Source organism: Oncorhynchus mykiss, chromosome 12 (genome assembly GCF_013265735.2).
Source record: "Oncorhynchus mykiss isolate Arlee chromosome 12, USDA_OmykA_1.1, whole genome shotgun sequence".
Classification (NCBI taxonomy): domain Eukaryota; kingdom Metazoa; phylum Chordata; class Actinopteri; order Salmoniformes; family Salmonidae; genus Oncorhynchus; species Oncorhynchus mykiss.
The window spans coordinates 79,804,991-79,831,653 of NC_048576.1; the positions used below are offsets into that span (position 1 = coordinate 79,804,991).

The following is a 26,663-nucleotide window of genomic DNA, read 5'->3' on the forward strand; positions in this document are numbered from 1 at the left end:
TCATGGAATATGCTACTGTTAAGTCCTGATCGACGGAGGAAAAAGATGACATCATCTCCGCAGACAGACAGGCAGCTTTTCACATGTAGTAGAGAGTCCCAAAATACCCTCTGAGTTACAGCAGCGAGAGGTAGCATGATACTGCCATTTTGTAATCAGAATAGCCGCATTTCTCGCATTACACAACGGGGAGTCTCTTCTTGTGTAAATGAAAACAAACATTTAGCCAAGATTCATAAACACAACAACCCACTACAAAGAGCATCAAAGCCGCCTGTCGGGGTACAACAACACAGTGAAATTGCCGCTAAGTAAAACAGGAAAAAGTATTGGTTTAGTAATCTTTTATGTAATAAAACTCTGTACGCCTGTGATATCATACAGCATCATGTTCCAACATAATACCCAAGCACTCAGAGTCATTTTAATGCGGTCTCCCCATTTTTGACTTCAAACAAACTGCTAGGGAAAAGGCTTTCACCTCAATCTATTGTCCTTATAGTCTCTGTGTGTCACTTCCCTCACACAGGCGGCTGGTGCGTCTGGGCCGAGGTGCGGGGAGAAAGAGAGGTGCAGAGAGAAAGAGAGGTGCGAGGAGAAAGAGAGGTGCGTCTGGGCCGAGGTGCGGGGAGAAAGAGAGGTACGTCTGGGCCGAGGTGCGGGGAGAAAGAGAGGTGCAGAAAGAAAGAGAGGTGTGTCTGGGCCGAGGTGCGGGGAGAAAGAGAGGTGCAGAGAGAAAGAGAGGTGTGTCTGGGCCGAGGTGCGGGGAGAAAGAGAGGTGCAGAGAGAAAGAGAGGTGCGGGGAGAAAGAGAGGTGCGTCTGGGCCGAGGTGCGGGGAGAAAGAGAGGTGCAGAGAGAAAGAGAGGTGCGGGGAGAAAGAGAGGTGCGTCTGGGCCGAGGTGCGGGGAGAAAGAGAAGTGCGGGGAGAAAGAGAGGTGTGTCTGGGCCGAGGTGCGGGGAGAAAGAGAGGTGCGTCTGGGCCGAGGTGCGGGGAGAAAGAGAGGTGCGTCTGGGCTGAGGTGCGGGGAGAAAGAGAGGTGCGTCTGGGCCGAGGTGCGGGGAGAAAGAGAGGTGCAGAGAGAAAGAGAGGTGTGTCTGGGCCGAGGTGCGGGGAGAAAGAGAGGTGCGTCTGGGCCGAGGTGCGGGGAGAAAGAGAGGTGCGTCTGGGCCGAGGTGCGGGGAGAAAGAGAGGTGCGTCTGGGCCGAGGTGCGGGGAGAAAGAGAGGTGCGTCTGGGCCGAGGTGCGGGGAGAAAGAGAGGTGCGGGGAGAAAGAGAGGTGCGTCTGGGCCGAGGTGCGGGGAGAAAGAGAGGTGCGTCTGGGCCGAGGTGCGGGGAGAAAGAGAGGTGCGGGGAGAAAGAGAGGTGTGTCTGGGCCGAGGTGCGGGGAGAAAGAGAGGTGCGTCTGGGCCGAGGTGCGGGGAGAAAGAGAGGTGCAGAGAGAAAGAGAGGTGCAGAGGATGCAGTGACCCGCCACCGTCTGAAAAGGAGCGATGGCCACGATACAAAAGAGGGGTCAGCACAGAGAAAGGGGGAGAGGAGAGGGCTAGAGTCATTTCCCAAATAACACTACAGGAGTAGGATAGGTCCGGTGGGCCCCCATAACAAGGGAATGTGAATAATTGATTCATGTAAAATGCTTTGATATTTTGTGAAAACATCCTTTTTGAATTTTCTATGAATTCTGAGGTGTTCTTCCACTTAATAAGGATATGGATTGAACAGAGCAAAACATGTATTTGTTTGAAGCAGGACTAACATTATATGCCCCATATGTGATATACAATAAGTAATATATATATTTTTTACTAGAGTCAGCCACAAATCATATGGACAGATACAGTACAGTAATCTTGTGTTTCAGAAAATAATGTTGTCTTTGTAGACCAGCCTCTCTATTTCCATAAGTCAGTTACAGCAGAGGTAAAGTTGAAGAAATTCCCAATTGTCATACATATCACCCTTTGTTTCATACACAAATATAGACCCCAACCCCCATACGCACGCACGCACGCAAACACACACACACACACACACACACACACACACACACACACACACACACACACACACACACACACACACACACACACACACACACACACACACACACACACACACACACACACACACACACACACACACACACATTCCTGAGGCCATGAATAAAAGCAGTATTTCCTTGGGGAATCCTAGCCTTGGCTTCTCCACATGAAGTGTGTGCTAGCGGCACCTGGTCGTCCACATGCCTGTCCCCCTCTGATGGCCTAGCCGTCGGGGTGTGCCCGCGCTGGACAGATGGGTAGGAGGGGAGAGGGGCCATTACCCTGATGGGGAGCAGGATTTAAAAGGGGAAGCAGGAGGCTCCACCATTATTTGCTTCAATCACTGCAGTAACACATTGTTTACTGCAACACATGCTAGTGGTAGTAAAAACACAATTGAACAGGCGACCACCCCCCCTCGCTGAATTAAAATGTTTTGAATAATTCAAGAGATGCATATGGGCCCGCTCTTAACAGTCACCTTGTTGGGTAGTTGTTTTCCTCTGCAGAGTGAATCTTAAGATTTCACAAAGCAAGAGGGACCAGTGACAAGGAATCAATTAAAACCAAATATCGAAGCTTCATATAATTACTCAAACAAATATCAATGTAGATAATCATGACAGAAAAGTGAGAGTTGCTCAATGTCCCCCTCTCACAAAATGCACATAAGTGACTGAGTGTTGACACACATTGGAAAGTGACAGGACAGTATGACCATAGAATGAGCAGTAAAATATGCAGTGTTACAATCACAGCAAAATGAGTCATGAAGCCGAGATCTAAACAAACATGTCGTAACCCAGTCCCACGTCACTAATTCATGAATTCCCTCGTTCAAAACTGCACAGGGCGGATTAGAGGAAAATAAAAGGAGGAAATAAAGGCTGAAAAGGGGAAAATAAAGGAGATGACCCCCCCTGTCTGTGTTGGAAGGGTCAGGGTCGGGGTTGGGGAAGTACTCGGGGAAACACAATGATATCACGTGCTGCCGAGCAAACGGAGGAATGAAAGAGACGGAGCGAGAGAGCGACAGAAAGAGAAAGAGAGAGGGAGGGAGAGGAGGAGACCGAAAAAGAGAGGAAGGGATGGAGATAGAGAGACTTACCTGGTGTAGGTAGAGGAAGGCAGGGGGACAGTGGAGGGAGTGAGGTAGCATCCCGGAGCCGGAGAGAAGCAGACAGCCTGAGTTGGCCATGGAGCTCAGCGTGTGGTAACGGGATGCTTTGCGCATTTAGCAGGAAGATCCTTCGCTCTCTTTCCTCGCTACTCTGTCTCTTGCTCTCTCTTGCTCGCTCTCTTGTTCCCACTCACTCTCTCTACTCTCTCTCTCCTTCTGGCAGCGTACCACTCTATTTTTTCTCTCTCCTGCACTGGTCTTCCTTCTCTCTTGTTGTGGTCTTTTATTCCCTCCTGAGAATTTCTCTTTCTGTTTTTGTGTGTCTATTGCAGTAGGTAACCACGGTAGCCAGCCGCACACTGACAATGTGCACGTGCCACCTCTCTCTCTCTCTCTCTCTCTCTCTCTCTCTCTCTCCCTCTCTCTCGCTCTCCTTTCCTATCTCTCTCTCTCGCTCTCCTTCCCTATCTCTCTCTCGCTTGTCCCCGGCGCGACTCTGTTTACTTTGGAAGCGATAAAAGACAACATAAGCATTCAGACACAGAAGGGGAGGTTCTGTGAAAACCGGGGAGAGGGGGGAATTGGGGGTTGTAGAGTCGACGGGGGTGGGAGTTGGGGTGATAAAAGAGGTGATGTATTCCTACATCAAACAGGCCATGTGAATAACAGGGGGGATGAAATGACATTAGAACAGCAGCTGATCCTGGGCATTAGCACCTCGTGGGATGCTGCATACAGCCTTTTAATTGCAGGCTCCCCCCTCAGAGCCTAATGCTGTCCACGGTCTCCCTCCGTCTATGCAAGAGCTGCACTCAAGGACACATACAACATGTATGGCAAATATGAATTCACAGCATCCATAGAAGTCTGGCAAATGTATTCACAAAGCCCCGTTATTCGCTTTAGCTTCGGCCGTGACAGCTCTCTTCATCTGTGAGCAGTAAATATACATCCGCCCTGACAGAGAGAGAGTCTATCCATAAATTATTTACGCTACAAATGTAAAGTCCCTTTTTAATCTTTTTTTCCTTCTTCTGTAGAAACAACAAGGGGTTTGATATAAAACACAATGGAGCTCCCATAAAGGCTGTGTGATGTTAGCCTTCAAACACAACCCATTTATGACACAGGGGTAGCTACAATAATATCATTGTGAATTTGGTCACTTTCCCACCCAGACACAGACAGACCATCATAATCACGCCCTGCTGTGGGAGACGACGCATGTCCACTGTGCCAAATTAACTCACTCTGGGACACTCCATTCAGATTCAATCAGCCCCATTCAGATAGTATGCAGGGGGGAAATTACACCAGGAAGGAGTTCAACTAACCCCTACTTCCTATTCATTAGCCCCAGACACTGGGACAGAGCACAGATTGCAGATTAGGGAAAACCAATAAGTGGCACAGCACAATGTAATAACATTATGTAATTGTTGGCCGATATGTTTTGTACATCTAATTGTTGAGCTGAACAGAATGGAGGGAGAAGTTGGTCCTCTGCTAAATGACCAATCAGCATGATCTTAATTGAGACTTGGATAAGGCTGAGGCTGTGTTAACTGGAACACCAGTGGTTTGACTGCACACGTCTTGTTCAGGTCCAAGAGCCTGTGTTAAGTACAAGCAGTCGGACAGTATTACCGCTGCATGTCACTGTACTGTATAACACTCTCTGATGAGATGACTTGGCTAGAGCCAGCAGGTGCTGCTACTGCTGCAAAGAGACACATAGCTTCTCTCTCTCTCTCTCTCTCTCTCTCTCTCTCCTTCTCTCCCTCCCTGTTTATAATTCAAATGAGCTGTGTCAGATCACTCCCTTCAAAGAGAGAATTGATGGAATGTTCTCCACTGTGCCTTTCTTTGAGTCATGTGGAATCAATCTATCAAAATGTGCTGGAGATATCCTCAGTTAACTCCAGTTAACGCCAGACCTATTCTTCCAATGAAAAAAAGAAGAGAAACCATTGCTGTAGACTGTTGATTGAATACAGTAGCTGACTTCCAACACACAATGACCACCATCATCACTGTCTTCTATCACCTCCTCCTCCTGCTCCTCATCACAATGACCACCATCATCACTGTCTTCTATCACCTCCTCCTCCTCATCATCACAATGACCACCATCATCACTGTCTTCTATCACCTCCTCCTCCTCATCACAATGACCACCATCATCACTGTCTTCTATCACCTCCTCCTCCTCATCATCACAATGACCACCATCATCACTGTCTTCTATCACCTCCTCCTCCTCATCACAATGACCACCATCATCACTGTCTTCTATCACCTCCTCATCATCACAATAACCACCATCACCACTGTCTTCTATCACCTCCTCCTCCTCATCATCACAATGACCACCATCATCACTGTCTTCTATCACCTCCTCCTCCTCCTCCTCATCACAATGACCACCATCATCACTGTCTTCTATCACCTCCTCCTCCTCCTCATCATCACAATAACCACCATCATCACTGTCTTCTATCACCTCCTCCTCCTCCTCCTCATCACAATGACCACCATCATCACTGTCTTCTATCACCTCCTCCTCCTCCTCATCATCACAATGACCACCATCATCACTGTCTTCTATCACCTCCTCCTCCTCCTCATCATCACAATGACCACCATCATCACTGTATTCTATCACCTCCTCCTCCTCCTCCTCATCACAATGACCACCATCATCACTGTCTTCTATCACCTCCTCCTCCTCCTCATCATCACAATGACCACCATCATCACTGTCTTCTATCACCTCCTCCTCCTCATCATCACAATGACCACCATCATCACTTTCTTCTATCACCTCCTCCTCATCACCATGATCACCATTTCCACTGTGGCAACCTGATAATAATCATAATAAGGATTATTATCCCCATCCCCCTTGTCATGTGTTTTTCCAGTGTGTTTCTAGTTGGCCCAGCTCTGTGATTACTCCTCTGAGACAGGACTCACACAGAGGTGGGGAGATGAGAAGCACAGGAGATGCAATCAGCTGATTTGAGACATTACTGTTTTTAAAGCAGGTGATAATATCCCTTCAAAATATAACAGAGAAACACCCGGTAACAGATCAAATACAAACAGAAAATATGTTATAAATATGGTGATTTTCCTGTGGGTTTCAGAGGCCGGTGGGGTTGTAGTATGTAATGTAGTCTGTAATGTAGTCTGTCATGTAGTCTGTCATGTAGTCTGTAATGTAGTCTGTAATGTAGTCTGTCATGTAGTCTGTCATGTAGTCTGTCATGTAGTCTGTAATGTAGTCTGTCATGTAGTCTGTCATGTAGTCTGTAATGTAGTCTGTAATGTAGTCTGTAATGCAGTCTGTCATGTAGTCTGTCATGTAGTCTGTCATGTAGTCTGTAATGTAGTCTGTAATGTAGTCTGTAATGTAGTCTGTCATGTAGTCTGTAATGTAGTCTGTCATGTAGTCTGTCATGTAGTCTGTAATGTAGTCTGTAATGTAGTCTGTAATGTAGTCTGTCATGTAGTCTGTAATGTAGTCTGTCATGAAGTCTGTCATGTAGTCTGTAATGTAGTCTGTATTGTAGTCTGTAATGTGGTCTGTAATGTAGTCTGTCATGTAGTCTGTAATGTGGTCTGTAATGTAGTCTGTCATGTAGTCTGTAATGTAGTCTGTAATGTAGTCTGTCATGTAGTCTGTCATGTAGTCTGTCATGTAGTCTGTAATGTAGTCTGTCATGTAGTCTGTCATGTAGTCTGTTATGTAGTCTGTCATGTAGTCTGTCATGTAGTCTGTCATGTAGTCTGTCATGTAGTCTGTCATGTAGTCTGTCATGTAGTCTGTAATGTAGTCTGTAAAGGCGGAAAGCAGCAGTGATACCATTAAGACGCCATCCCCTGAGCTCCGAGCCCAGTCAGCAATAATCAGAGGCAATAGAGGCAGTGGCCCAAACAATTGGAGGCACATGCCTGTTTCCCACTGTTTTACCGTATTGCCTTGATCAATACTGACTACTAGCAATAATCATCATAAGAGATGACTGTTTACATCCTTACCTCTGCTCTCTCTGTCAGTCTACTGCATGGTTTCACTATGGACACAGCTCCCCCATCAGGAGGACAGAGAGAAACAGACAGGAAACAAACGTGTACAACGCATAACAGGAACATGATATGACCAAATGTAAACACGTTGATATATATTCAATGATATTTTATCACTCGCTGCCACTTGTTAGTGAACATATTGATATAATCAGTAAACTGATGTTCCAAAAATATCACTGATCTCAGAGTATGTTATTTGGTCCAGATGTTATTTGGTCTAGAGTAGTCTCTCTGTGACCCAACACCCCCTCACTCCCCCTCTTCTCTCCGAGGAGACCTCTGGAGATCCTTTGAAATGAAAACAAAGCAGCAGCAGTGTTTTGTGCTGGGTAGATTACTGGAGAGGCAGCGGGGGCCTTTGGAAGGGGGACCCTTGGAGTGCCCTTCTGACAAGCCTTCCTCATTATCTGGCATCGCCATGGCGCCTCGGAACCCCTCAGTAGATGAGGGGGCACACGGACGCCATGATCAGCGTGTCCTCAGGGCGTGCAGCGAGGCGAGGGTGGTGCTCTCGCTAAAGGTCCACTGATTAAACCTCAGGCCCAGAGCGCCTGGGATCCCCACTAATTAAAGGTTGTGTCATAGCAGCCTAACATAACAAACTTCTGACTGCTGCTCCCTCTGGTTTATCATAACAAGGACATTTTACAGACTTCCCCGGCCACTCTCCCCGCCCCACCACTCTCATTTTCCCTGGCATCCCTGGCAGAGTCTTACGCCAGTTGGTTCAGGACGGGAACGGGGCGCCAGGAAGACAAGGCAGGCGAGTGTTTAACCTGCCTCTCACCCGTCTCACCGTGCCAGGCTCTTTGTGGAAGAGTCAGCACTCCTTTGTCTGGGCTCATAATTAAGGCAACAAGGTACACGCTCTCCCGCTCATTATTTCTTCACTTTGTGTGCAGATCGGAGTCATTAGGAAGGCTGTGCCACGGGGGGCTGCTGGTGTGATCACACAGACAGAACACGGAGATATGAAGGAACAGGATTTGCTAGTCTTTCTTGCACCAAATTAGCCACGTTTGTCTCTCACTTGTCTTTTAAATGTCAATAGCCGGCTACAGTTAAAGTATTGGTTTTGTCTCCCCAAAGCTGTCAAGACCTAATAACACTGATGAAAGGATAGTTATGGGTTAGGGAAGGGGCGGGTGAGTTTGTCTGTGAGATCTAAGCCACTAGGATATGCTGTTGCTGTAGGCCCTTGCTACAGACTTCAGGCTCTGGTAACCGCCACTGTAAATGGATTCTGAAACAGTGCTTGGCTTTTATATGATGTCATTCATCCTCATATGTTTTCGCCCGCCGCATTTCACAATCACGGCTTTCTTTATTGCAAACTAATGCACCCAGTGCTGGGATCAGCAGGTTGCGTCCGGCCATCACTCACCAGCCTGGGAGAGGTCAGGCCTTTTGGACTTTTGAGCACTCTTCCGTCTTGCTGCGACACTGCAGAAAGCCTGAGGACTCACCATGCTTCCCACACAGAGCTGCCGTATATCACCTCACCCTCCCCCCTCACCACCACCACCCCTCTTGCTCTCAGAGAAAATGAAAGAGAGAGAGAGACGAAGGCTCACGGCGGACAGTCAACGTCAATACTAGGAAGCTTTAACTGACTTCCCCTCCTCTCCTCTCTGCCTCCGGGCTAGGAAGTGCCCCAGCTAGGAGCAGGTGATAGCCCAGGCCAAAACAGTGGGAGGGAAAAAGGTGGGAGGAACACAAGCGAGGGTTTTGCTCAGGCACAGGAGGGGTCAGCAAACAGGAAAGGGTCAGGCTCTGTTAGCCCTGCAGGGCCCGGTGAACCGGAGAGAGAGAGAGATGGAGAGAGAGAGAGGGGGGGGGGGAGAGAGAGAGAAAGAGAGAGAGAGACAGAGAGAGAGAGAGAGAGAGAGAGAGAGAGAGGGGAGAGAGAGAGAGTGAGAGATGGAGAGAGAGAGAGAGAGAGAGAGAGAGGGGAGAGAGAGAGAAAGAGAGAGAGGGGAGAGAGAGAGCGAGAGAGAGAGAGAGAGAGAGAGAGAGGGGAGAGAGAGAGAGAGAGAGAGGGGAGAGAGAGAGCGAGAGAGAGAGAGAGAGAGAGAGAGAGAGAGAGAGAGGGGGAGAGAGAGAGAGCGAGAGAGAGAGCTGACAGGGCAAAGGTACTGCCATGCAAGGAAATCACATCAGATCGATGATGAAATATTTACTGTCCCTCAGAGAGACGCTCTAGGGGATGTTGTCACGTAGTGCATGCCTCGGTTTCACTGCTTAGTACGACAACCATGTCCTGCTGTACCAAGGGGTCACTATTTGACAAAACAATCTAACGCACGCCTAACTGAAATGTGGTAAGTGAGGAGGAATTTCAGTAGGGTACTTTTGATTGAAAGCAAATAACAAGTAATACAAATAGCGTCATTACACATGGAATGCGTTGAGCAATGAAACGTCAAATTATTCAGAGCATTATTGTCCTTATGACATTTTCAAACTTCCTAACCTGCCTCGACAACGCTACTGTAGCAACTGTTACCATAGCGGCCGAAGGCCCGAGGCAAGGTCAATTACAACGATTGGTGCGCTGACTCCAAGTGCATTCCATTTGGAACAGATTGGTCATGCCCAGTAATGTCCCCTATCCAGCAGGCATACCTCTCACCATCACTCTTTAACCGACAGCAGAGAGAGAAACTCCAGATGAGTTTCCATCTCTGCTGTGCCACCGTCTCTCCCTCCCTCAGGGGTCAGGTGTTCAAACCATGGCCACCACGTCTTCCTCAGAGGATCACAGGGAGACGGCTGATACATCAACACTGCCTCCCCTCCACTCCGCCTCAGATGCACATATCATAACAGAGTAAATGAAACCGGAGGTGTGATTGTGTGTGGTGTAAATACAGAGTGCCTGCCAGGCTGCCAGCCTCTGTCTGGCCGAGGGTGCCCAGAGCTCCTGCTGTTGTTACCGGAGAGGCACCCACGCCGCACACACGCACGCAAGCACGCACGCACGCACACACGCACACACACACACACACACACACACACACACACACACACTGCCACCTTTTAAATTCTCTCCACTTCACTGCCATCAAAACATAGCTTTGGGGACATATGCACAGACACAGATTTACTGTGGACTTTGGTGGAACCGCAGGAGGAGAAAGCCAATAGGTTTCAGAAGTTCCGTTCAAAAGAAAGTGAGTGTAATATCTCTGTGTAGAAGTCTATGTCATGAATGTAACATCATGCCTCTTTTCCACTAAACCCAAATGCTGAGGTATATCTGTTCAATATTTCACAAACGTTCTACCTCCGTGCCATACTGTTGAGGGCACGATGCAGAGGATATTCCAACAGAGAATTTCATAATGTCAAACTCAGGGAAAAGAAGAAAAATAGAAGAATGAATGCTCCAAATAGGTAAATGTGAGCACAATACCACCTGAGACAGGGAATCATCTGTGTCCACTGTGATCAGTCTTGGTCATGTTTCCATATTGCTCGTGCAGAGTGACTCTTGTTTCTGCTTTTTCCCCCGTGGTAATGCTATCAGTCACCTGCTGTAGCAGGACTGATAGAGAGTTGTCTGTTGCCATTCTCATTACAGCAGGGGAGAATGCGGCGGCAGAGGCAGTGCTGAGCCCACCAACTGGAGTAACCTTTCATTGAGACGGAGGGAGGGAGGCATCCACACAGAGACAACACCTCCGTCTACTTGACATAACCCTATTACCACTCCCTTCATTTTTCTGCCTTGACACCTTGGAGCGAAAGAAACGGTTAAAAGAATGAGTGAACAAAAGCTGCATTGCGTGGGGAGGGATGGAGGGAGGGATGAAGGGAGGGAGGGATGGAGGGAGGGATGAAGGGAGGGAGGGAAATGAGAGGGGGAGACAATGGGGAGGTAGGCAGCGGAGGAGAGACAGAGAGAGACAGAGTCCATGGAGCAGTGCATTCTGGGTACCCTATATTATCCCTCCAGCAGCACACATCAATTATATGGAGGTGGCCTTCTCTGATTTCTCCTCCACCTAGCGGATTATTCCACCGGCTCTGCCCGGCGACACACACACTGACTCCCTCTAAAAGATGCTTTACTTGCTACTGTTTTCAACTAAAGGGATTTGGTTCTGTATATGACACTGATTGTATGACAGTATATGTCAGCTTTACACAAATCTCATAGTTGAAGGGATATTTGACCAAAACACAGCTCTGTTTAAAAGTTGATATTTCAACCTTTAATGTTTGTTTTCCTCCCGCTGTAAGGGGATTTCCTTTTATTCTAATAATATTTATGTACTGTAAGATATATCAATGTTTCCTTTTCCTTTTCATCTTTTCAAACACTTCCAAACAACCTTTCCATTTTTACAGGCCATCTGTTTGTATACACCAGGATCAAAGTCAAAGCCCTGCACAAAATTCTGTTTCACAAAATAACTACATGACCGACAAAATAACTCACTCTGGAATAAGAACCTCTAAAAACATCCGATATTCTGTCAAATATGAGATCAAAATCAAGATAGAGTGCTATCTGATAAAAAAGGGTTGTTTGAGTAGTTTAATTTGGTCAAGGAATTTGCTAGACCCATCTACTGTGCTTCCAGGCAGCCTGCCTCAGCTTGGTGTGGAGACCCCGTGCAGCGACCCTTGTCACCTCGGCTGATCTCTCTCTCCCGCCTCTGATCTGGCTTGCAGCAGTGGCAGCCAGCGGCGGGTGCTGGTTCACCGCGTGACTGCAGTAGCTGTCTGTGTAGCGAGATTAAAGGGTCCGTATCGATCCGCACTGCGCTCATGCATTTTGTATGAGGGAGACATTGTCAAAGAAGCATCTCGGATTAAAAAGAGGGTAGAGGGAGAGTTCCAGAAAATATGCTGAACTCTGTGAAAAATCCCCTTAATGTTGAAGTGTTATGTATGTAAACTCCCTTTAATATAGTAAATTGCCGTGAACTCTCATCGACCGGAGAGATAGTCGTTTTTCAATGCTTTTCTTTTTCATTTGCTGCTTGTAATGTTTGCATTTATGGTTGAAAATGAGAGAGAAAAAAAGGAGTAAAAAAAAAGAGAATAGGAAGTGGCAGCTAGAGACAGTCTAATGGCGGCACTGAGTCTGTTGGAGAATGCTCAAGTAGAGTGTGAATTATTTACCATGTGTGGCTAGTGTGCGCATAATAAAGTCATCCCACCCAGCAACACCAGTCAAGAGTGACCAGGAGTATACAAGGAGTATACAGTACTACTATTCTCTTCTACAAATCCTTAATTGCAATCATGCAAAGATTAGCCTTTTAACACCATTGTGTTGGGGCCTTTGTTAACAGGTTTTCAAATCACAGGCTGTTCTTTTCCAAAGGTCTTTACCTTTACAAATAAACAATTATGTAGGTGAATTAACCTGAAATGCCCAACATTAAAACAACAAAATTGGCTTGTAAATATGGGCCTTTCATATTTGTTGATTTGTACATCCCAGGAATAAGTAATCTTGCTTTGATGATTATTTTAGAAACATACATAACATCGAGTTTTTACAGTCAGCAGTTCCCTAATGCTGCTGATTATTCCGCTTATATATTTTATGCTGTACGTATATGAAGCATGGCCATGTTTTGGCAAAATGCCTACGTAAAAGCATTTATATTTGCCATAATCCTGGACTCTTGATCCCCTCCCAGCACATGTCAATCTCACCTGAGCCTCTGTGAAAACAAGACAGAGTAATCAATGCATGATATTCACATTGATGGAGAGAGGGAGGGAGAAGAGACACTACCAGTGACCAACCAGGATGATTCAAACACACTGATCTCTGGGTGTCAAACAGGGCCTTCTGTCCTCAGTGGCAGCTGATCTGAAACTGAGCCACTGATATAGACCATCTATCAGAAGGCTCATTCATGCTTCTCTTTACTAGCATGTCGTAAGGACGTATCCAGTCATGCTGTAACTATGGTAAACACAGACACCTGCACGCAAACGCGCCTGTGCACGCACAGACACAGGCACGCACACAGGCGCACACACACACGCAAACGCACCTGTGCACGCACGGACACAGGCACGCACACAGGCGCACACACACACGCAAACACGCCTGTGCACGCACGGACACAGGCACGCACACAGGCTCACACACACAAGCAAACGCGCCTGTGCACGCACGGACACAGGCACGCACACGGGCGCACACACGCAAACGCACCTGTGCACGCACACACACGCACATACACAGACACACACACAGTCTGATATAATGTCCTGGGGAATCATTAGCACATATATCAAGGTAAAGTTACACATGAAGAGATAGAGAAGAGGAGATAAACTGCCTTTTACAGCATCAACAATCAAAGCATTTAGTAGATTGGACACAAGCACGTTCTGGGAGCTGGATCTGACTAATCTACAAATGGCTTCTTGTTATTAAACTGCTAATTCAGAGGATTAAAGGATCCATGAGAACACAATCCTCTTTACTGGATGTTCCTTGGATGCTGAAGGTGGCTTAAATATTCATTAAGCACACACACACGTGCACCCATATGCGCACATACTCCTACTTGCATGCTTGTACAGAGACAGACATACACAGATATATACACAGACACAAACATGGAGGTTCACATGCTGTATCTTTCTCAAATACACATACGAACACACCTGTATTCATATACAGTACAGCAGACCCCTCCTCCTCCCCCCACACACGCACACGCACAAGCACACGCACACACACACACCTGTTTTCATATACAGTACAGCAGACCCCCCCTCCTCCTCCCCCCCCCACACACATACACACACACACACACACACACACTCACACACCTGTCTTCATATACAGTAGAGCAGACCCCCCTCCTCCTCCCCCCACACACGCACACACACACACCTGTCTTCATATACAGTAGAGCAGACCCCTCCCCCTCTTCCCCCCCCCACACACACACACACCTGTTTTCATATACAGTACAGCAGACAACACTATCTAACTGATTAATCCCTTTCATTCTTTTTTGGGTGGTTCACACCGTCATTCCTCCTCTTTTTGGGTCCCAAAACATAATTTGAAGACTGAGTCTCTGTGTCATGAATCACCGTGAGGAAGAGCTCTTAGGTAATGGCATTCAACAGAAAAGATACTCTGTGGATGACAGCAACCATTTTTCCAGATAAGCAGACAAACTACACCTCTTCTACAGTAAATTGCAAATAAGAACAGTATATCAATGATAACTTGACAATTCATCATGTGTTAATGGAGCTTTTCTCTTACTGATTCTAAACTGGTACAATAACATACAACTTATGCATACAGTCTCCTCAGCGTCAGGAATTTTTAAAGTAAGCTATTTCAGGCCTTTAGAGTTTTATTGTTATAAAATCAAGGTACATTTCAACAGGGGTGCAACTTCCACTGGGGACGTGGAGGACATGTCCCCCCACATTCTGAAATTACATTTTTGTCCCCCCCAGTTTTATCATTGGAATGTGATACAAAACGAGGAAACGGTGTGCTTTAGGACCATGCGGACGTTTCCGAGCGGTCGGGTAGGCTGTTTGGAGTGATTATCCAACAAAAAAAATAGATGACCAAAAAAAAAAGGTTATGTCCCCAACACTTCTAAAACCAAAGTTGCACCCCTGCATTTCCATATCTAAATGATCTATAAAATGTTATGAACGACACCTTTGAATGTACATTTCCCCGTTGGGTTCCGGTGGTCTAAGACAGGCTGTAAATGTACACAGAGCATCAGTGTAAAAGTCAACGACTCAAAGCTGCAGCAGAAGCCAATGGAAAGGTAATGTAGTATTATGAAGAACTACTCTCTGAGGATTACATTACCTGACTTTTACACTGAAATGAACACTGTCATTTATACTGACCTTTTTAGATCAGTATGAATGTGCTGTCTGTGTCATTTTAACTGAGGTCCTCAGCAGGTTTCCTGGTGGAGAAAAACTGACTCTGAAACCAGAATAGGTCCCCTGTGTTTTAATCAATGGGAGATACCAAAGATACAGTACTATTACAATACTTAACACATACTGTAACACGCCATCACTATAACTGCTTCATTTAAAAATGTGTTTATTATTAAAACTTCCCTAACAATACTTCCAATACAGTCGATAACACTAATACAACTACTGACACTAATACCATTGCTACTAATGACAATAACAAAAATAGAAACCTATCTGAACTGTGACAAGTGTTTCAGGATTACAATTTGACTCCTAATGGGTTCTCCTGTAACGCTTTAATTCACTACCTATGCGATATCAATTCCATTATAATCTCATTAAACTACTGCACACTGAGGTGATTTCAAATGAATGTGAAACAGCCAACCGCACACTCCTTCCTAATTGAGCAATAATTTGAACTCATTATTATTGCCCATTATTAAATTAATGAACTTAATGGACTTATTTTCCAAATTGCAAAGACCCCTGGCAACATGTTTTTGATTCCATTAGCAGACATACTGGAGGAAATGAGACACACAGAGGTGTATGTGCAATTAGCCTACCGCTGTGTGCTAATCTTATACTGACTCCATGATGACCACTCTCACCATGCAAGACATGATGTTAAATCTCCATATTATAAAATAATAAAACACTCCTGTCACAAGGTGTATCATATGTAGCCTACGTCACATTCACGTGACAGTTTTTGAGTAACATTTCATCGAGTGGTTAGGTGAAATTTGACATTTTCTTATAGAAAATATGAGAATCATCGATATCCACTTGACAAATTTGCAGAAAAGAAGAAAGCGGACTATCTGCATAAATGCTAGAGGGCAATCGATACCTCACCAACCACAAATGACGCATGTCGATATGGATATTGAATTCTGTATTTAATTAAAACCATACTCCTGCGCTCACTGTCAGAATGCCACAGCTCCACTGTGGATAGTGTTAGACAAGAAGAGGGTTGTACAGTGATTTGTGTTCATCACAGCATGACAAAAAGACCAAGAGAACAGGCCAGTGTGTCAGCAACACATCAATCAGTAATCACATTTCTGTTCTGTTCTCTCCCCCTCTACACTGAAGGACAACGGCACCACACAGACTCCTCAAAAACACACATCGTCCTGTCTTATCACGTCAACAATTTAACACTCATATTAGATTTAAAGCCTCCCCAAACCTAAGTGTTTGTTTCTCAACAGGAAGTCATCTAAGGGAAGGGCAGACAAAGTTATTAAGAGTTATTATAACATCAACAAAAGATCATCATTGTCAAATTATGCTTTGCAATGCAACTCAAATGAATGTAATTATTTTTTAAACGTACTGTAATCATATTGTATAAAGAAGTCATTTAAGGTGAACAGCTTTGCTTTCTGTGCATGTCCTTTAAATCCACAAAGTCTGAGGTTGACATTTGCAACAAACAGCCCATAGGCTGATTCCTGCAACAGAATTAAGAATGGGGCCGCGGCGTTGTAATTTGTTGAAGAAGATAGAATATGCAATTATATTGTAGGAAGTGTCTTAACTTTGTTTACTGTAAACATCCAACATTGACAGTGTCTTTACATCGTAGTAATAAAAAACAGCTGCATAATTTAAAACAACAGAGACCAAATGCTCCTCTGAGGTACAGAATAAGCGCTACATGATATCCTATGAATATCAATGGGGTATAAAAAATTCTGCTCCCCTGAGAGACCAATAGTAAACCTCTAGTTATAACTCATTTTGATTTCAAATCATGTCAATGCCTCAGTTTTTCACTCTGCATTTTGCTGCAGCCCAATACAATAGCAGCACGCAATGTCAGAACTACAGTAAACTAACGGGCATTTAAACCAAGTTAATGCATTCTGTACACAACCAAAGCCAGTAAGAATGGGGTCTGAATGAGAGAGACAGAAAGAGTTGACCTCGTGCGACCCAGGGGCCAAGGTAACTACACTTCCACTACAGTATTCACTGCTCATTTGGAAGTCTTTGTCAACAAAATCAATTTTTCGAGCAAGTCTCTAGTCTCACTGGGTACGGGTCGTAAAATATTTAACCAGTATAGAGATCTGGCAAGTCATTGGTTTAAAAAGAACACACTGCTTTCAGACTAGGCTTCTCTCTATCTCTTCAGAGAGAGCCAGTGGTGATTTGTCTGCCCAGTAAAAAAAAATTGCAACCAAAGATTTGGCAAAACCGTTAAAGTGATTTGTTGGGATTGCCAGTTGAACCATGAAGTGCAATGAAAAATGACAAGCACACTTTAGACTGGCTACCGTCACATTATTCCGAAACATGTATGCACTTACATATTTTGGAGCAAAAAAATTGCTGTGTCAACAGCGTCAGATTATACAGCATTTCAATGAGAATTATTTATCAGCTGAACCTCAGTCATATTTATGGGCTCCTCTGCACAGATGAAGAGAGCCACCTCCACACTGCTGAATATTTCTCTTTCTAGTCTACTTTAACGGGGGCTTTGGCCAGCACACATTAAGGCTGTTGGGCATATGAAAAGACACTGGCCACCGGTGCAGGCTACTGGGTCACTTCATGGGCAGAATGGACATATGATATCACAATCGTATCACACATGTAATTACATGTGACTAATGTGATTTACAAAACACATAAAGACAAACACACACATGTGCGCATGTGATTTGAATTTGATTTGTGTTTGTTTGTCTTTATATGTTCTGTAGACACACACACACACACACACACACACACACACACACACACACACACACACACACACACACACACACACACACACACACACAGTATAGAGTCCAATACTGACATGGGGTGAAATGAAGGTACCTGTCCTCATCATCCAAGGCCTGTGTGTGCCTGACCTGAAGAGAGGAGGGGTAGGGGAGGTAAGGGGAGGCAGGCTTGGGGCATGGCCAGAGGAGGCAGGCTGAGAGAGTAAAGAGCCATCCACGGAGACTTATAAAGTCCCAACTACAATTTACAGGGAATGCTGAAATAGTAGTGGCCACTGGCGGGTCATGCTGTCGAAGGCACTCTTTTATTTGCGTCATTCCCTTTGACACCGCCTCTCGATTAGGGTCATAAATCCCTTGAAATCGGTCAATAACCTATAACACTAATGCCACTCTCCTGACATTCATTTTACTGCCTGGGTGCCACAATGTTTCTTAACTCATTGCACGTGACAGAGGATTTTATACTGGCCTCGATTGATTGAGAAGAGTATATAACAAGTTTATAGAGTGTGTTTGTGCTTCTATAAAATAACATGAATATGGAGTGGGTCAAGACAGTAGAATATTCTGTTCACTAGCTTGTTTTATTGGATGTTCTCTAAGTTAGCAGGATATCACAGAGGTAAGATAACACCCAAGCAACTGGCAACTCTGACTTACAGCATGATGTTTTGTTTGAATTTTATGAGTACATAACCTGATAATTATATTTGAATAAGTGTATATCCAGGCTGTATCACAACCGGCCGTGATTGGGAGTCCCATTAGGGCGATGCACAACTGGCCCAGCGTCGTCCAGGTTTGGCCGGTGTAGGCCGTCATTGTAAATAAGAGTTTGTTCTTAACTGACTTGCCTAGTTAAATAAAGGTTAAATGAAATAAAAATAAAAAATAAAATATGAAAGAGTGGAAACCACCCAAATACGATTTATTTTTTCGGGCCGAGAGAAGGTGAAGTAAATTCCTTATCATGCGTGGCAAGTTGCCAGTAGATGTGTTTTTTCCATTCTCAAAGGGGCTTCTCCTCCAATCGTTTTTGTGTGTGGGAACTGACACTTCAGGGCATATCCATGCCACAGACGTGTTACTGATGTGCATGCCTTCTGTTCCAACACTGATGACAGAATGAAGAATCGCCATATGAGACATACTCATGGAATTATCCACAGTGCAACAGGGCAAAACAAGAGGAATTTATGAGGCACATGTTCTACGCGAACAAATTGTGTGGATAAAATATACACTCTGAATACAAACGGAAAGGGATTTCAAAATAAGCTTTATGGTGTACCCGTGCGTTCGCATGTGCCGGGAATGAGTTATTTCATGATCAGACAGACTGTGATAAAGGGTTCAGACTGATCAGACAGACTGAGGTAAAGGGGTTAGACTGATCAGACAGACTGTGGTAAAGGGGTTAGACTGATCAGACAGACTGTGGTAAAGGGGTTAGACTGATCATACAGACTGTGGTAAAGGGGTTAGACTGATCAGACAGACTGTGGTAAAGGGGTTAGACTGATCAGACAGACTGTGATAAAGGGTTCAGACTGATCAGACAGACTGAGGTAAAGGGGTTAGACTGATCAGACAGACTGTGGTAAAGGGGTTAGACTGATCAGACAGACTGTGGTAAAGGGGTTAGACTGATCATACAGACTGTGGTAAAGGGGTTAGACTGATCAGACAGACTGTGGTAAAGGGGTTAGACTGATCAGACAGACTGTGATAAAGGGTTCAGACTGATCAGACAGACTGAGGTAAAGGGGTTAGACTGATCAGACAGACTGTGGTAAAGGGGTTAGACTGATCAGACAGACTGTGGTAAAGGGGTTAGACTGATCATACAGACTGTGGTAAAGGGGTTAGACTGATCAGACAGACTGTGGTAAAGGGGTTAGACTGATCAGACAGACTGTGGTAAAGGGGTTAGACTGATCAGACAGACTGTGGTAAAGGGGTTAGACTGATCAGACAGATTGTGGTAAAGGGGTTAGACTGATCAGACAGACTGTGGTAAAGGGGTTAGACTGATCAGACAGACTGTGGTAAAGGGTTCAGACTGATCAGACAGACTGAGGTAAAGGGGTTAGACTGATCAGACAGACTGAGGTAAAGGGGTTAGACTGATCAGACAGACTGAGGTAAAGGGGTTAGACTGATCAGACAGACTGAGGTAAAGGGTTCAGACTGATCAGACAGACTGAGGTAAAGGGGTTAGACTGATCAGACAGACTGTGGTAAAGGGGTTAGACTGATCAGACAGACTGTGGTAAAGGGGTTAGACTGATCAGACAGACTGTGGTAAAGGGTTTAGACTCTGATCAGACGGACGGTGGTAAAGGGGTTAGACTGATCAGACGGACTGTGGTAAAGGGTTTAGACTCTGATCAGACAGACTGCGGTAAAGGGTTTAGACTGATCAGACAGACTGAGGTAAAGGGGTTAGACTGATCAGACAGACTGAGGTAAAGGGGTTAGACTGATCAGACAGACTGAGGTAATGTGGTTAGACTGATCAGACAGACTGTGGTAAAGGGGTTAGACTGATCAGACAGACTGTGATAAAGGGTTCAGACTGATCAGACAGACTGAGGTAATGTGGTTAGACTGATCAGACAGACTGTGGTAAAGGGGTTAGACTGATCAGACAGACTGAGGTAAAGGGGTTAGACTGATCAGACAGACTGAGGTAAAGGGTTCAGACTCTGATCAGACAGACTGCGGTAAAGGGTTTAGACTGATCAGACAGACTGAGGTAAAGGGGTTAGACTGATCAGACAGACTGAGGTAATGTGGTTAGACTGATCAGACAGACTGTGGTAAAGGGGTTAGACTGATCAGACAGACTGTGATAAAGGGTTCAGACTGATCAGACAGACTGAGGTAAAGGGGTTAGACTGATCAGACAGACTGAGGTAATGTGGTTAGACTGATCAGACAGGCTGTGGTAAAGGGGTTAGACTGATCAGACAGACTGAGGTAAAGGGGTTAGACTGATCAGACAGACTGTGGTAAAGGGTTCAGACTCTGATCAGACAGACTGCGGTAAAGGGTTTAGACTGATCAGACAGACTGAGGTAAAGGGGTTAGACTGATCAGACAGACTGAGGTAAAGGGTTCAGACTCTGATCAGACAGACTGAGGTAAAGGGGTTAGACTGATCAGACAGACTGAGGTAAAGGGGTTAGACTGATCAGACAGACTGTGGTAAAGGGTTCAGACTCTGATCAGACAGACTGAGGTAAAGGGGTTAGACTGATCAGACAGACTGTGGTAAAGGGATTAGATTGATCAGACAGACTGAGGTAATGTGGTTAGAATGATCAGACAGACTGTGGTAAAGGGGTTAGACTGATCATACAGACTGTGGTAAAGGGGTTAGACTGATCAGACAGACTGTGGTAAAGGGGTTAGACTGATCAGACAGACTGAGGTAAAGGGGTTAGACTGATCAGACAGACTGAGGTAAAGGGGTTAGACTGATCAGACAGACTGCGGTAAAGGGTTCAGACTCTGATCAGACAGACTGAGGTAAAGGGTTTAGACTCTGACTGTGTCTCGTTTTAAATGACTGAATTCTCTAAATTTGCCTGGAAATAAATCCTGTCTCACTCTTAAGTCTAGCTGACACACACTATGAGCCCAAAGCCTATGAGTTATCTTTCCAATCAGTGTTCAATCATCCATGATGTCTTATCTTATTGATCAGCCTTAAGTATATTGTGTAAGACATCATAAAATAGGGCAAAATGGTTGAACCTTTGTTCCAGTTTCTCTGTAGATCATCTTTTTTTGTTAAGTTGGTGCCATAAGCCTCCCTCAATATTTCATTTTCCTAGTCCTTGAGCACAGTGTGGGGTGAGCCGGGGCTGCAGGTGAAATGGGGGCTGGGCTTTGGCGCCGTGTATTCTTCTCCTGAATACGCTGCGAGGTACAATCTAACACATTCATGTTCATTCACTGACACACGGCCAGGAAACTAATGTACAGTATATCTTATCTGATGTAATATTACCATGCTAATGTCTTTTCTAGCGTCTAACATACAGTTGAAATCGGTAGTTTACATACACTTAGGTTGGAGTCATTAAAACTAGTTTTTCAACCACTCCACAAATTTCTTGTTAACAAACTACAGTTTTGGCAAGTCGGTTAGGACATCTACTTTGTGCATGACACAAATAATTTTTCCAACAATTGTTTACAGACAGATTATTTCACTTATAATTCACTGTATCACAATTCCAGTGGGTCAGAAGTGTACATACACTAAGTTGACTGTGCCTTTAAACAGCTTGGAAAATTCCAGAAAATTATGTCAGGGCTTTACAAGCTTCTGATAGGCTAATTGACTACATTTGAGTCAATTGGAGTTGTACCTGTGGATGTCATACCGCTCAGGAAGGAGACGTTTTCTGTCTCCTAGAGATGAACGTACTTTGGTGCGAAAAGTGCAAATCAATCTCAGAACAACAGCAAAAGACCCTGTGAAGATGCTGGAGGAAACAGGTACAAAAGTATCTATATCCACAGTAAAACGAGTCCTATATCGACATAATCTCAAAGGTCGCTCAGCAAGGAAGAAGTCACTGCTCCAAAACCGGCATAAACAAGCCAGACTACGGTTTGCCACTGCACATGTGGACAAAGATCGTACTTTTTAGAACTGTTTGGCCATAGTGACCATCGTTATGTTTGGAGGAAAAAGGGGGATGCTTGCAAGCCGAAAAACACCATCCCAACTGTGAAGCATGGGGGTGGCAGCATCATGTTGTGGGGTGCTTTGCTGCAGGAGGGACTGGTGGACTTCACAAAATAGATGGCATCATGAGGCAGGAAAATTAGGTGGATATATTGAAGCAACATCTCAAGACATCCGTCAGGAAGTTAAAGCTTGGTCGCAAATGTGTCTTCCAAATGCACAATGACCCCAAGCATACTTCCAAAGTTGTGGCAAAATGGCTTAAGGACAACAAAGTCAAGGTATTGGAGTGGCCATCACAAAGCCCTGACCTCAATCTCATAGATCATTTGTGGGCAGAACTGAAAAAGCATGTGCGAGCAAGGAGGCCTACAAACCTGACTCAGTTACACCAGTTCTGTCAGGAGGAATGGGCCAAAATTCACCCAACGTATTGTGGGAAGCTTGTGGAAGGCTCCCCGAAACATTTGACCAAGTTAAACAATTTAAAGGCAATGCTACCAAATACCAATTGAGTGTATGTAAACTTCTGACCCACTGGGAATGTGATGAAAGAAACAAAAGCTGAAATAAATCCTTCTCTTAACTATTATTCTGACATTTCACATTCTTAAAATAAAGTCGTGCTCCTAACTGACCTAAGACAGAGAATATTTACGAGAATTAAATGTCAGGAATTGTGAAAAATTGAGTTTAAATGTATTTGGCTAAGGTGTATGTAAACTTACGACTTCAACTGTATGTGCATTAGCCAGTTTCCATTTTACTACCAAACTGGCTCCTCTGCTGTTCGTTGTTCCAGGCAGTTGTTAAAGCTGCAGTTCCTCTCTGTCTTTCTCTATCTCAGCCTCGTGACAAAAAGCCCCTTGAACGATCTGGCCTTTAATCACTAAAACAGATTTTATTTTTCCTCTCTCTGGAATGGCTGGAGCTGAATTGACGTGTAGCCTCCACAGTGCCGAGGCAAAATGGCCGTCCCAGTAACGGCTCACAAGCCCCTGGACAACCTGAGGCATGGCCATCCAATCCCACATCATTAAGGCAGAGTCCTTTATTGTGTTGGAAGGCATTAAACGGTGCGCTGGCTCTAGCCCTGAAGTCACACTCCACTAGGAGAAAACAGCAGAAAAAAAACAGCACAGCTGGATAATGACTTTTCCCTGGGAGGCTGACCATGTGTATGAAAGTGCTAATGATAGCAGGTACAATAAGCGAGCGCAAGGCTTTTACTGCGTCCAGATATATTTTCCTCAGCTAAACTTGCCAGTGATTTCCCCCATGTAGGTGTCTTTCTGTAGTTTAAGAAGAGCCCCCCACCCCCCTCCTCCCCTCCTCTCCCTCCATCCTCTTCCTTCTCCAGTATCTAATCTCCTTATCAGCTGTACAGCTAATATCAAAGAGGACTGCGGTGTGAAAATCCTGCGAGTAAAACCCACTGTCGGAGTCTAATTACAATTAGCTGGGCTCCAGACCCATTAGGCCTGGGGGGAAGAGTGCAAAAGCGCAGAAAATTAAAGCTACTGATCGCTAATGATCCCACAGACTAAAGGAATGGGTTCAGATTTGGGGATCTCTGAAATATACCCCGTCTCTTCTTCCTGTTTCTACGTCTAAAGGCTGATCTCCAGGCCTTCTTTCAAATGCTCTGAGGGAAGGTGCAATTACGATGTTTCCACAAAGTTTTGGAGGCTGAAAGTTGTTCAACTGTTGGGTTAACACAGCCATTATAGTCTTGATATTAAATAAGACAAAACATATCCTGCTAAAAACCATGAGAATGTAGACGATAATATTTTCTCCGCAAAGCTTTATAGCACACCAAAGTTCACGCCGTTTATGGCATGCCATGACACTAGCCCGTGTCTGCGTGTCATGTGAGTAGTAAAACGAGCCTATGAAAGTTAATGAATGGTTATTAACCGCCATTATCCTGTGTTACGAGTAACTTCATATTGATTTATATACCTCACATCTTCACAAGTTCCCTTCAAGTGAAGCACTACTAAAATTCACCTTAAAAAGGAAATACCTCTCGTTTGATGATGTAAGCCCCAAGTTCTTCCTGGCGGCTGTGTTGGAGGACTATCCGGGGCAGGGAGATAGAAGAGTCCAGAGTTATTAGGGCCGTCAGGTAAGTGTGTGGCGACAGCGACAGCGGCCTGGGATGGGGGTGGAGGGAGAGGCGGCTAGCACCAGCTAATGAAAGCGTCTCAGGGAGTACTAAAGAGTCTACGTGACACTACTCCTAATTCGTCTGTCTGAGGACACAGATCAATTAATACATTAACAAACGATCAGAGACACTTCATCTTGCAATATGAAACCAGCAGCCTGGACTTGCTGCCCGGCCTCCCGTCCTGAATGGCTGATCTGCTCTACTTCCATACACTGCAGTCCTCCATGCATCTCAACAGCCTCCACTAGTCAGACAGATAAAGATGTTGTAGATGCACGTTTTGCTACAATTATTGTAACTGTTTTAATCTAATTTCATGACTCTCTGGATAAAAGGAGTCATTCAAAACTACAGTAGTTTGTTCAGATTTCTTTTTCAGATTCCTGATAGACTTTTCTTTGCGTTCTGACAAAACATAGTAACACTACCTTTTCATAATGATGCCATTACAATACTGAATCACAAACATTGGGACAGAGTATTCCCAGAGTTTGTTATTTGATTTATATCCAATACAACCAATCACCTCTTTGGCTTAGTAACGTGATGCCTCACCCAAACACATTAGGCATTGTCTAGCCATGGAACCCCATGTTGTTTCGAACACACAAACAAACCATTCAAATACAGTAGGTCAAACATACTGAAAGATTCAGTGGATTCAGTGGCGGGGACTGGCACAGCCATTACAGTAATTTGATCATCCTGTTGTGTGAGAACTTTACTGCAATGCAGGAAATGTAAAACTTGTATTGTATTTGAGGTCACTTTGACTTGATTTTCCCTATCAAAAGAATGTATCAACCCATTCAAAAATGTCCATTAATTATAATCCACATAATAATTCCCATTTCCTGTTGCTTCAGGATTATTTTCCTGCTGTAGTAAACTGGCTCAAATTAAGATCCTACATCTGTAGCGTGAGTGAGTGTGTTGGTGGTGTATTGGGGAAGTCAACAGTAAACCAACGCTCCACACCAGCCAAGGCAGCCATATATCCACTCTGCTCTCCCCCCATTACCAGGCTCTCTGCTCAGCAGCCAGGACCCTGCCCTGCTCAATTATTCATGGCATTCAGGGGAAGACAGAAACATTCATGTTTTCTCCCCTCCTCGCCTCCTCTTCTAATGCAAAGGAACAAACGAGTGAAGAGAATGGCCACCCATCCATTCCTCCCCCTCCATTTCTCAATCGTCCATCTCTAGGATTATTCCGGTTTGCTCCACCTCTAATGACAGAGGTGGAGGTGGTGGTTGGGGAGAGGAGGGCAGTAACTAACACTGACCAGACGGTCTGTTGCTGTTTGGAGATTTACTTCTGGGCGGAGGAGGAGATGGTGGTGAGTGGTACCCAGGAGTATGCTGCATAACCAGGGCCTGTCTTTGGATCCACATTCATCTATATCAGGGGGCAGCAGGGAAATGTAAGCCAAAGGTAATTGCCCCGGATAAGAACATCTGCTTGGTGAATAAATATTCTAATGAGGGGAGCTCACAGGTTCCCCAGACTGATCCAGTGCTGACAGTCCTCCGGAGGGACGACAGGTAATGCTCAACACCTGCACCTCAAATGGGAGAGAGACGCTCCCTTCCTCCCTCCCCTGCCACAGTAACTAAATGCTGGGCGACAACAACACACACCACAGCATTGTGTAAATCTTCTCCTAGATTAACTGGGTTAGATAAAGATTCCAGGAGTACCAGCCAGGCCCCCTCTGTGCCAAACTGTCCATGCCCAAGCAGCAACTTCTCCCAGCATGCAGCTGTGTGGCACAGGAAGGGAATGTCTGAGATCTGGCGATGATAGAGGAG

The 26,663-nt window shown here is 45.1% G+C and overlaps 1 protein-coding gene across 7 annotated transcripts in view; it reads right to left on the reverse strand.

Annotated features, from left to right (window-relative positions):
• LOC110538551 (RNA binding protein fox-1 homolog 3) overlaps positions 1–26,663 on the reverse strand; it is a 412,667-nt gene that overhangs the window by 105,012 nt on the left and 280,992 nt on the right. The window contains exon 1 of one of the 7 annotated variants that reach the window (XM_036938642.1): positions 3,153–3,636. The exons of the other annotated variants lie outside the window; for them this stretch is intronic. Within the exon in view, the coding sequence (XP_036794537.1) occupies positions 3,153–3,278 (126 nt within the window). The 5' untranslated portion in view covers positions 3,279–3,636. Of the gene's footprint in view, positions 1–3,152; positions 3,637–26,663 lie in introns of those variants that run through there. 7 annotated transcript variants of the gene reach the window in all.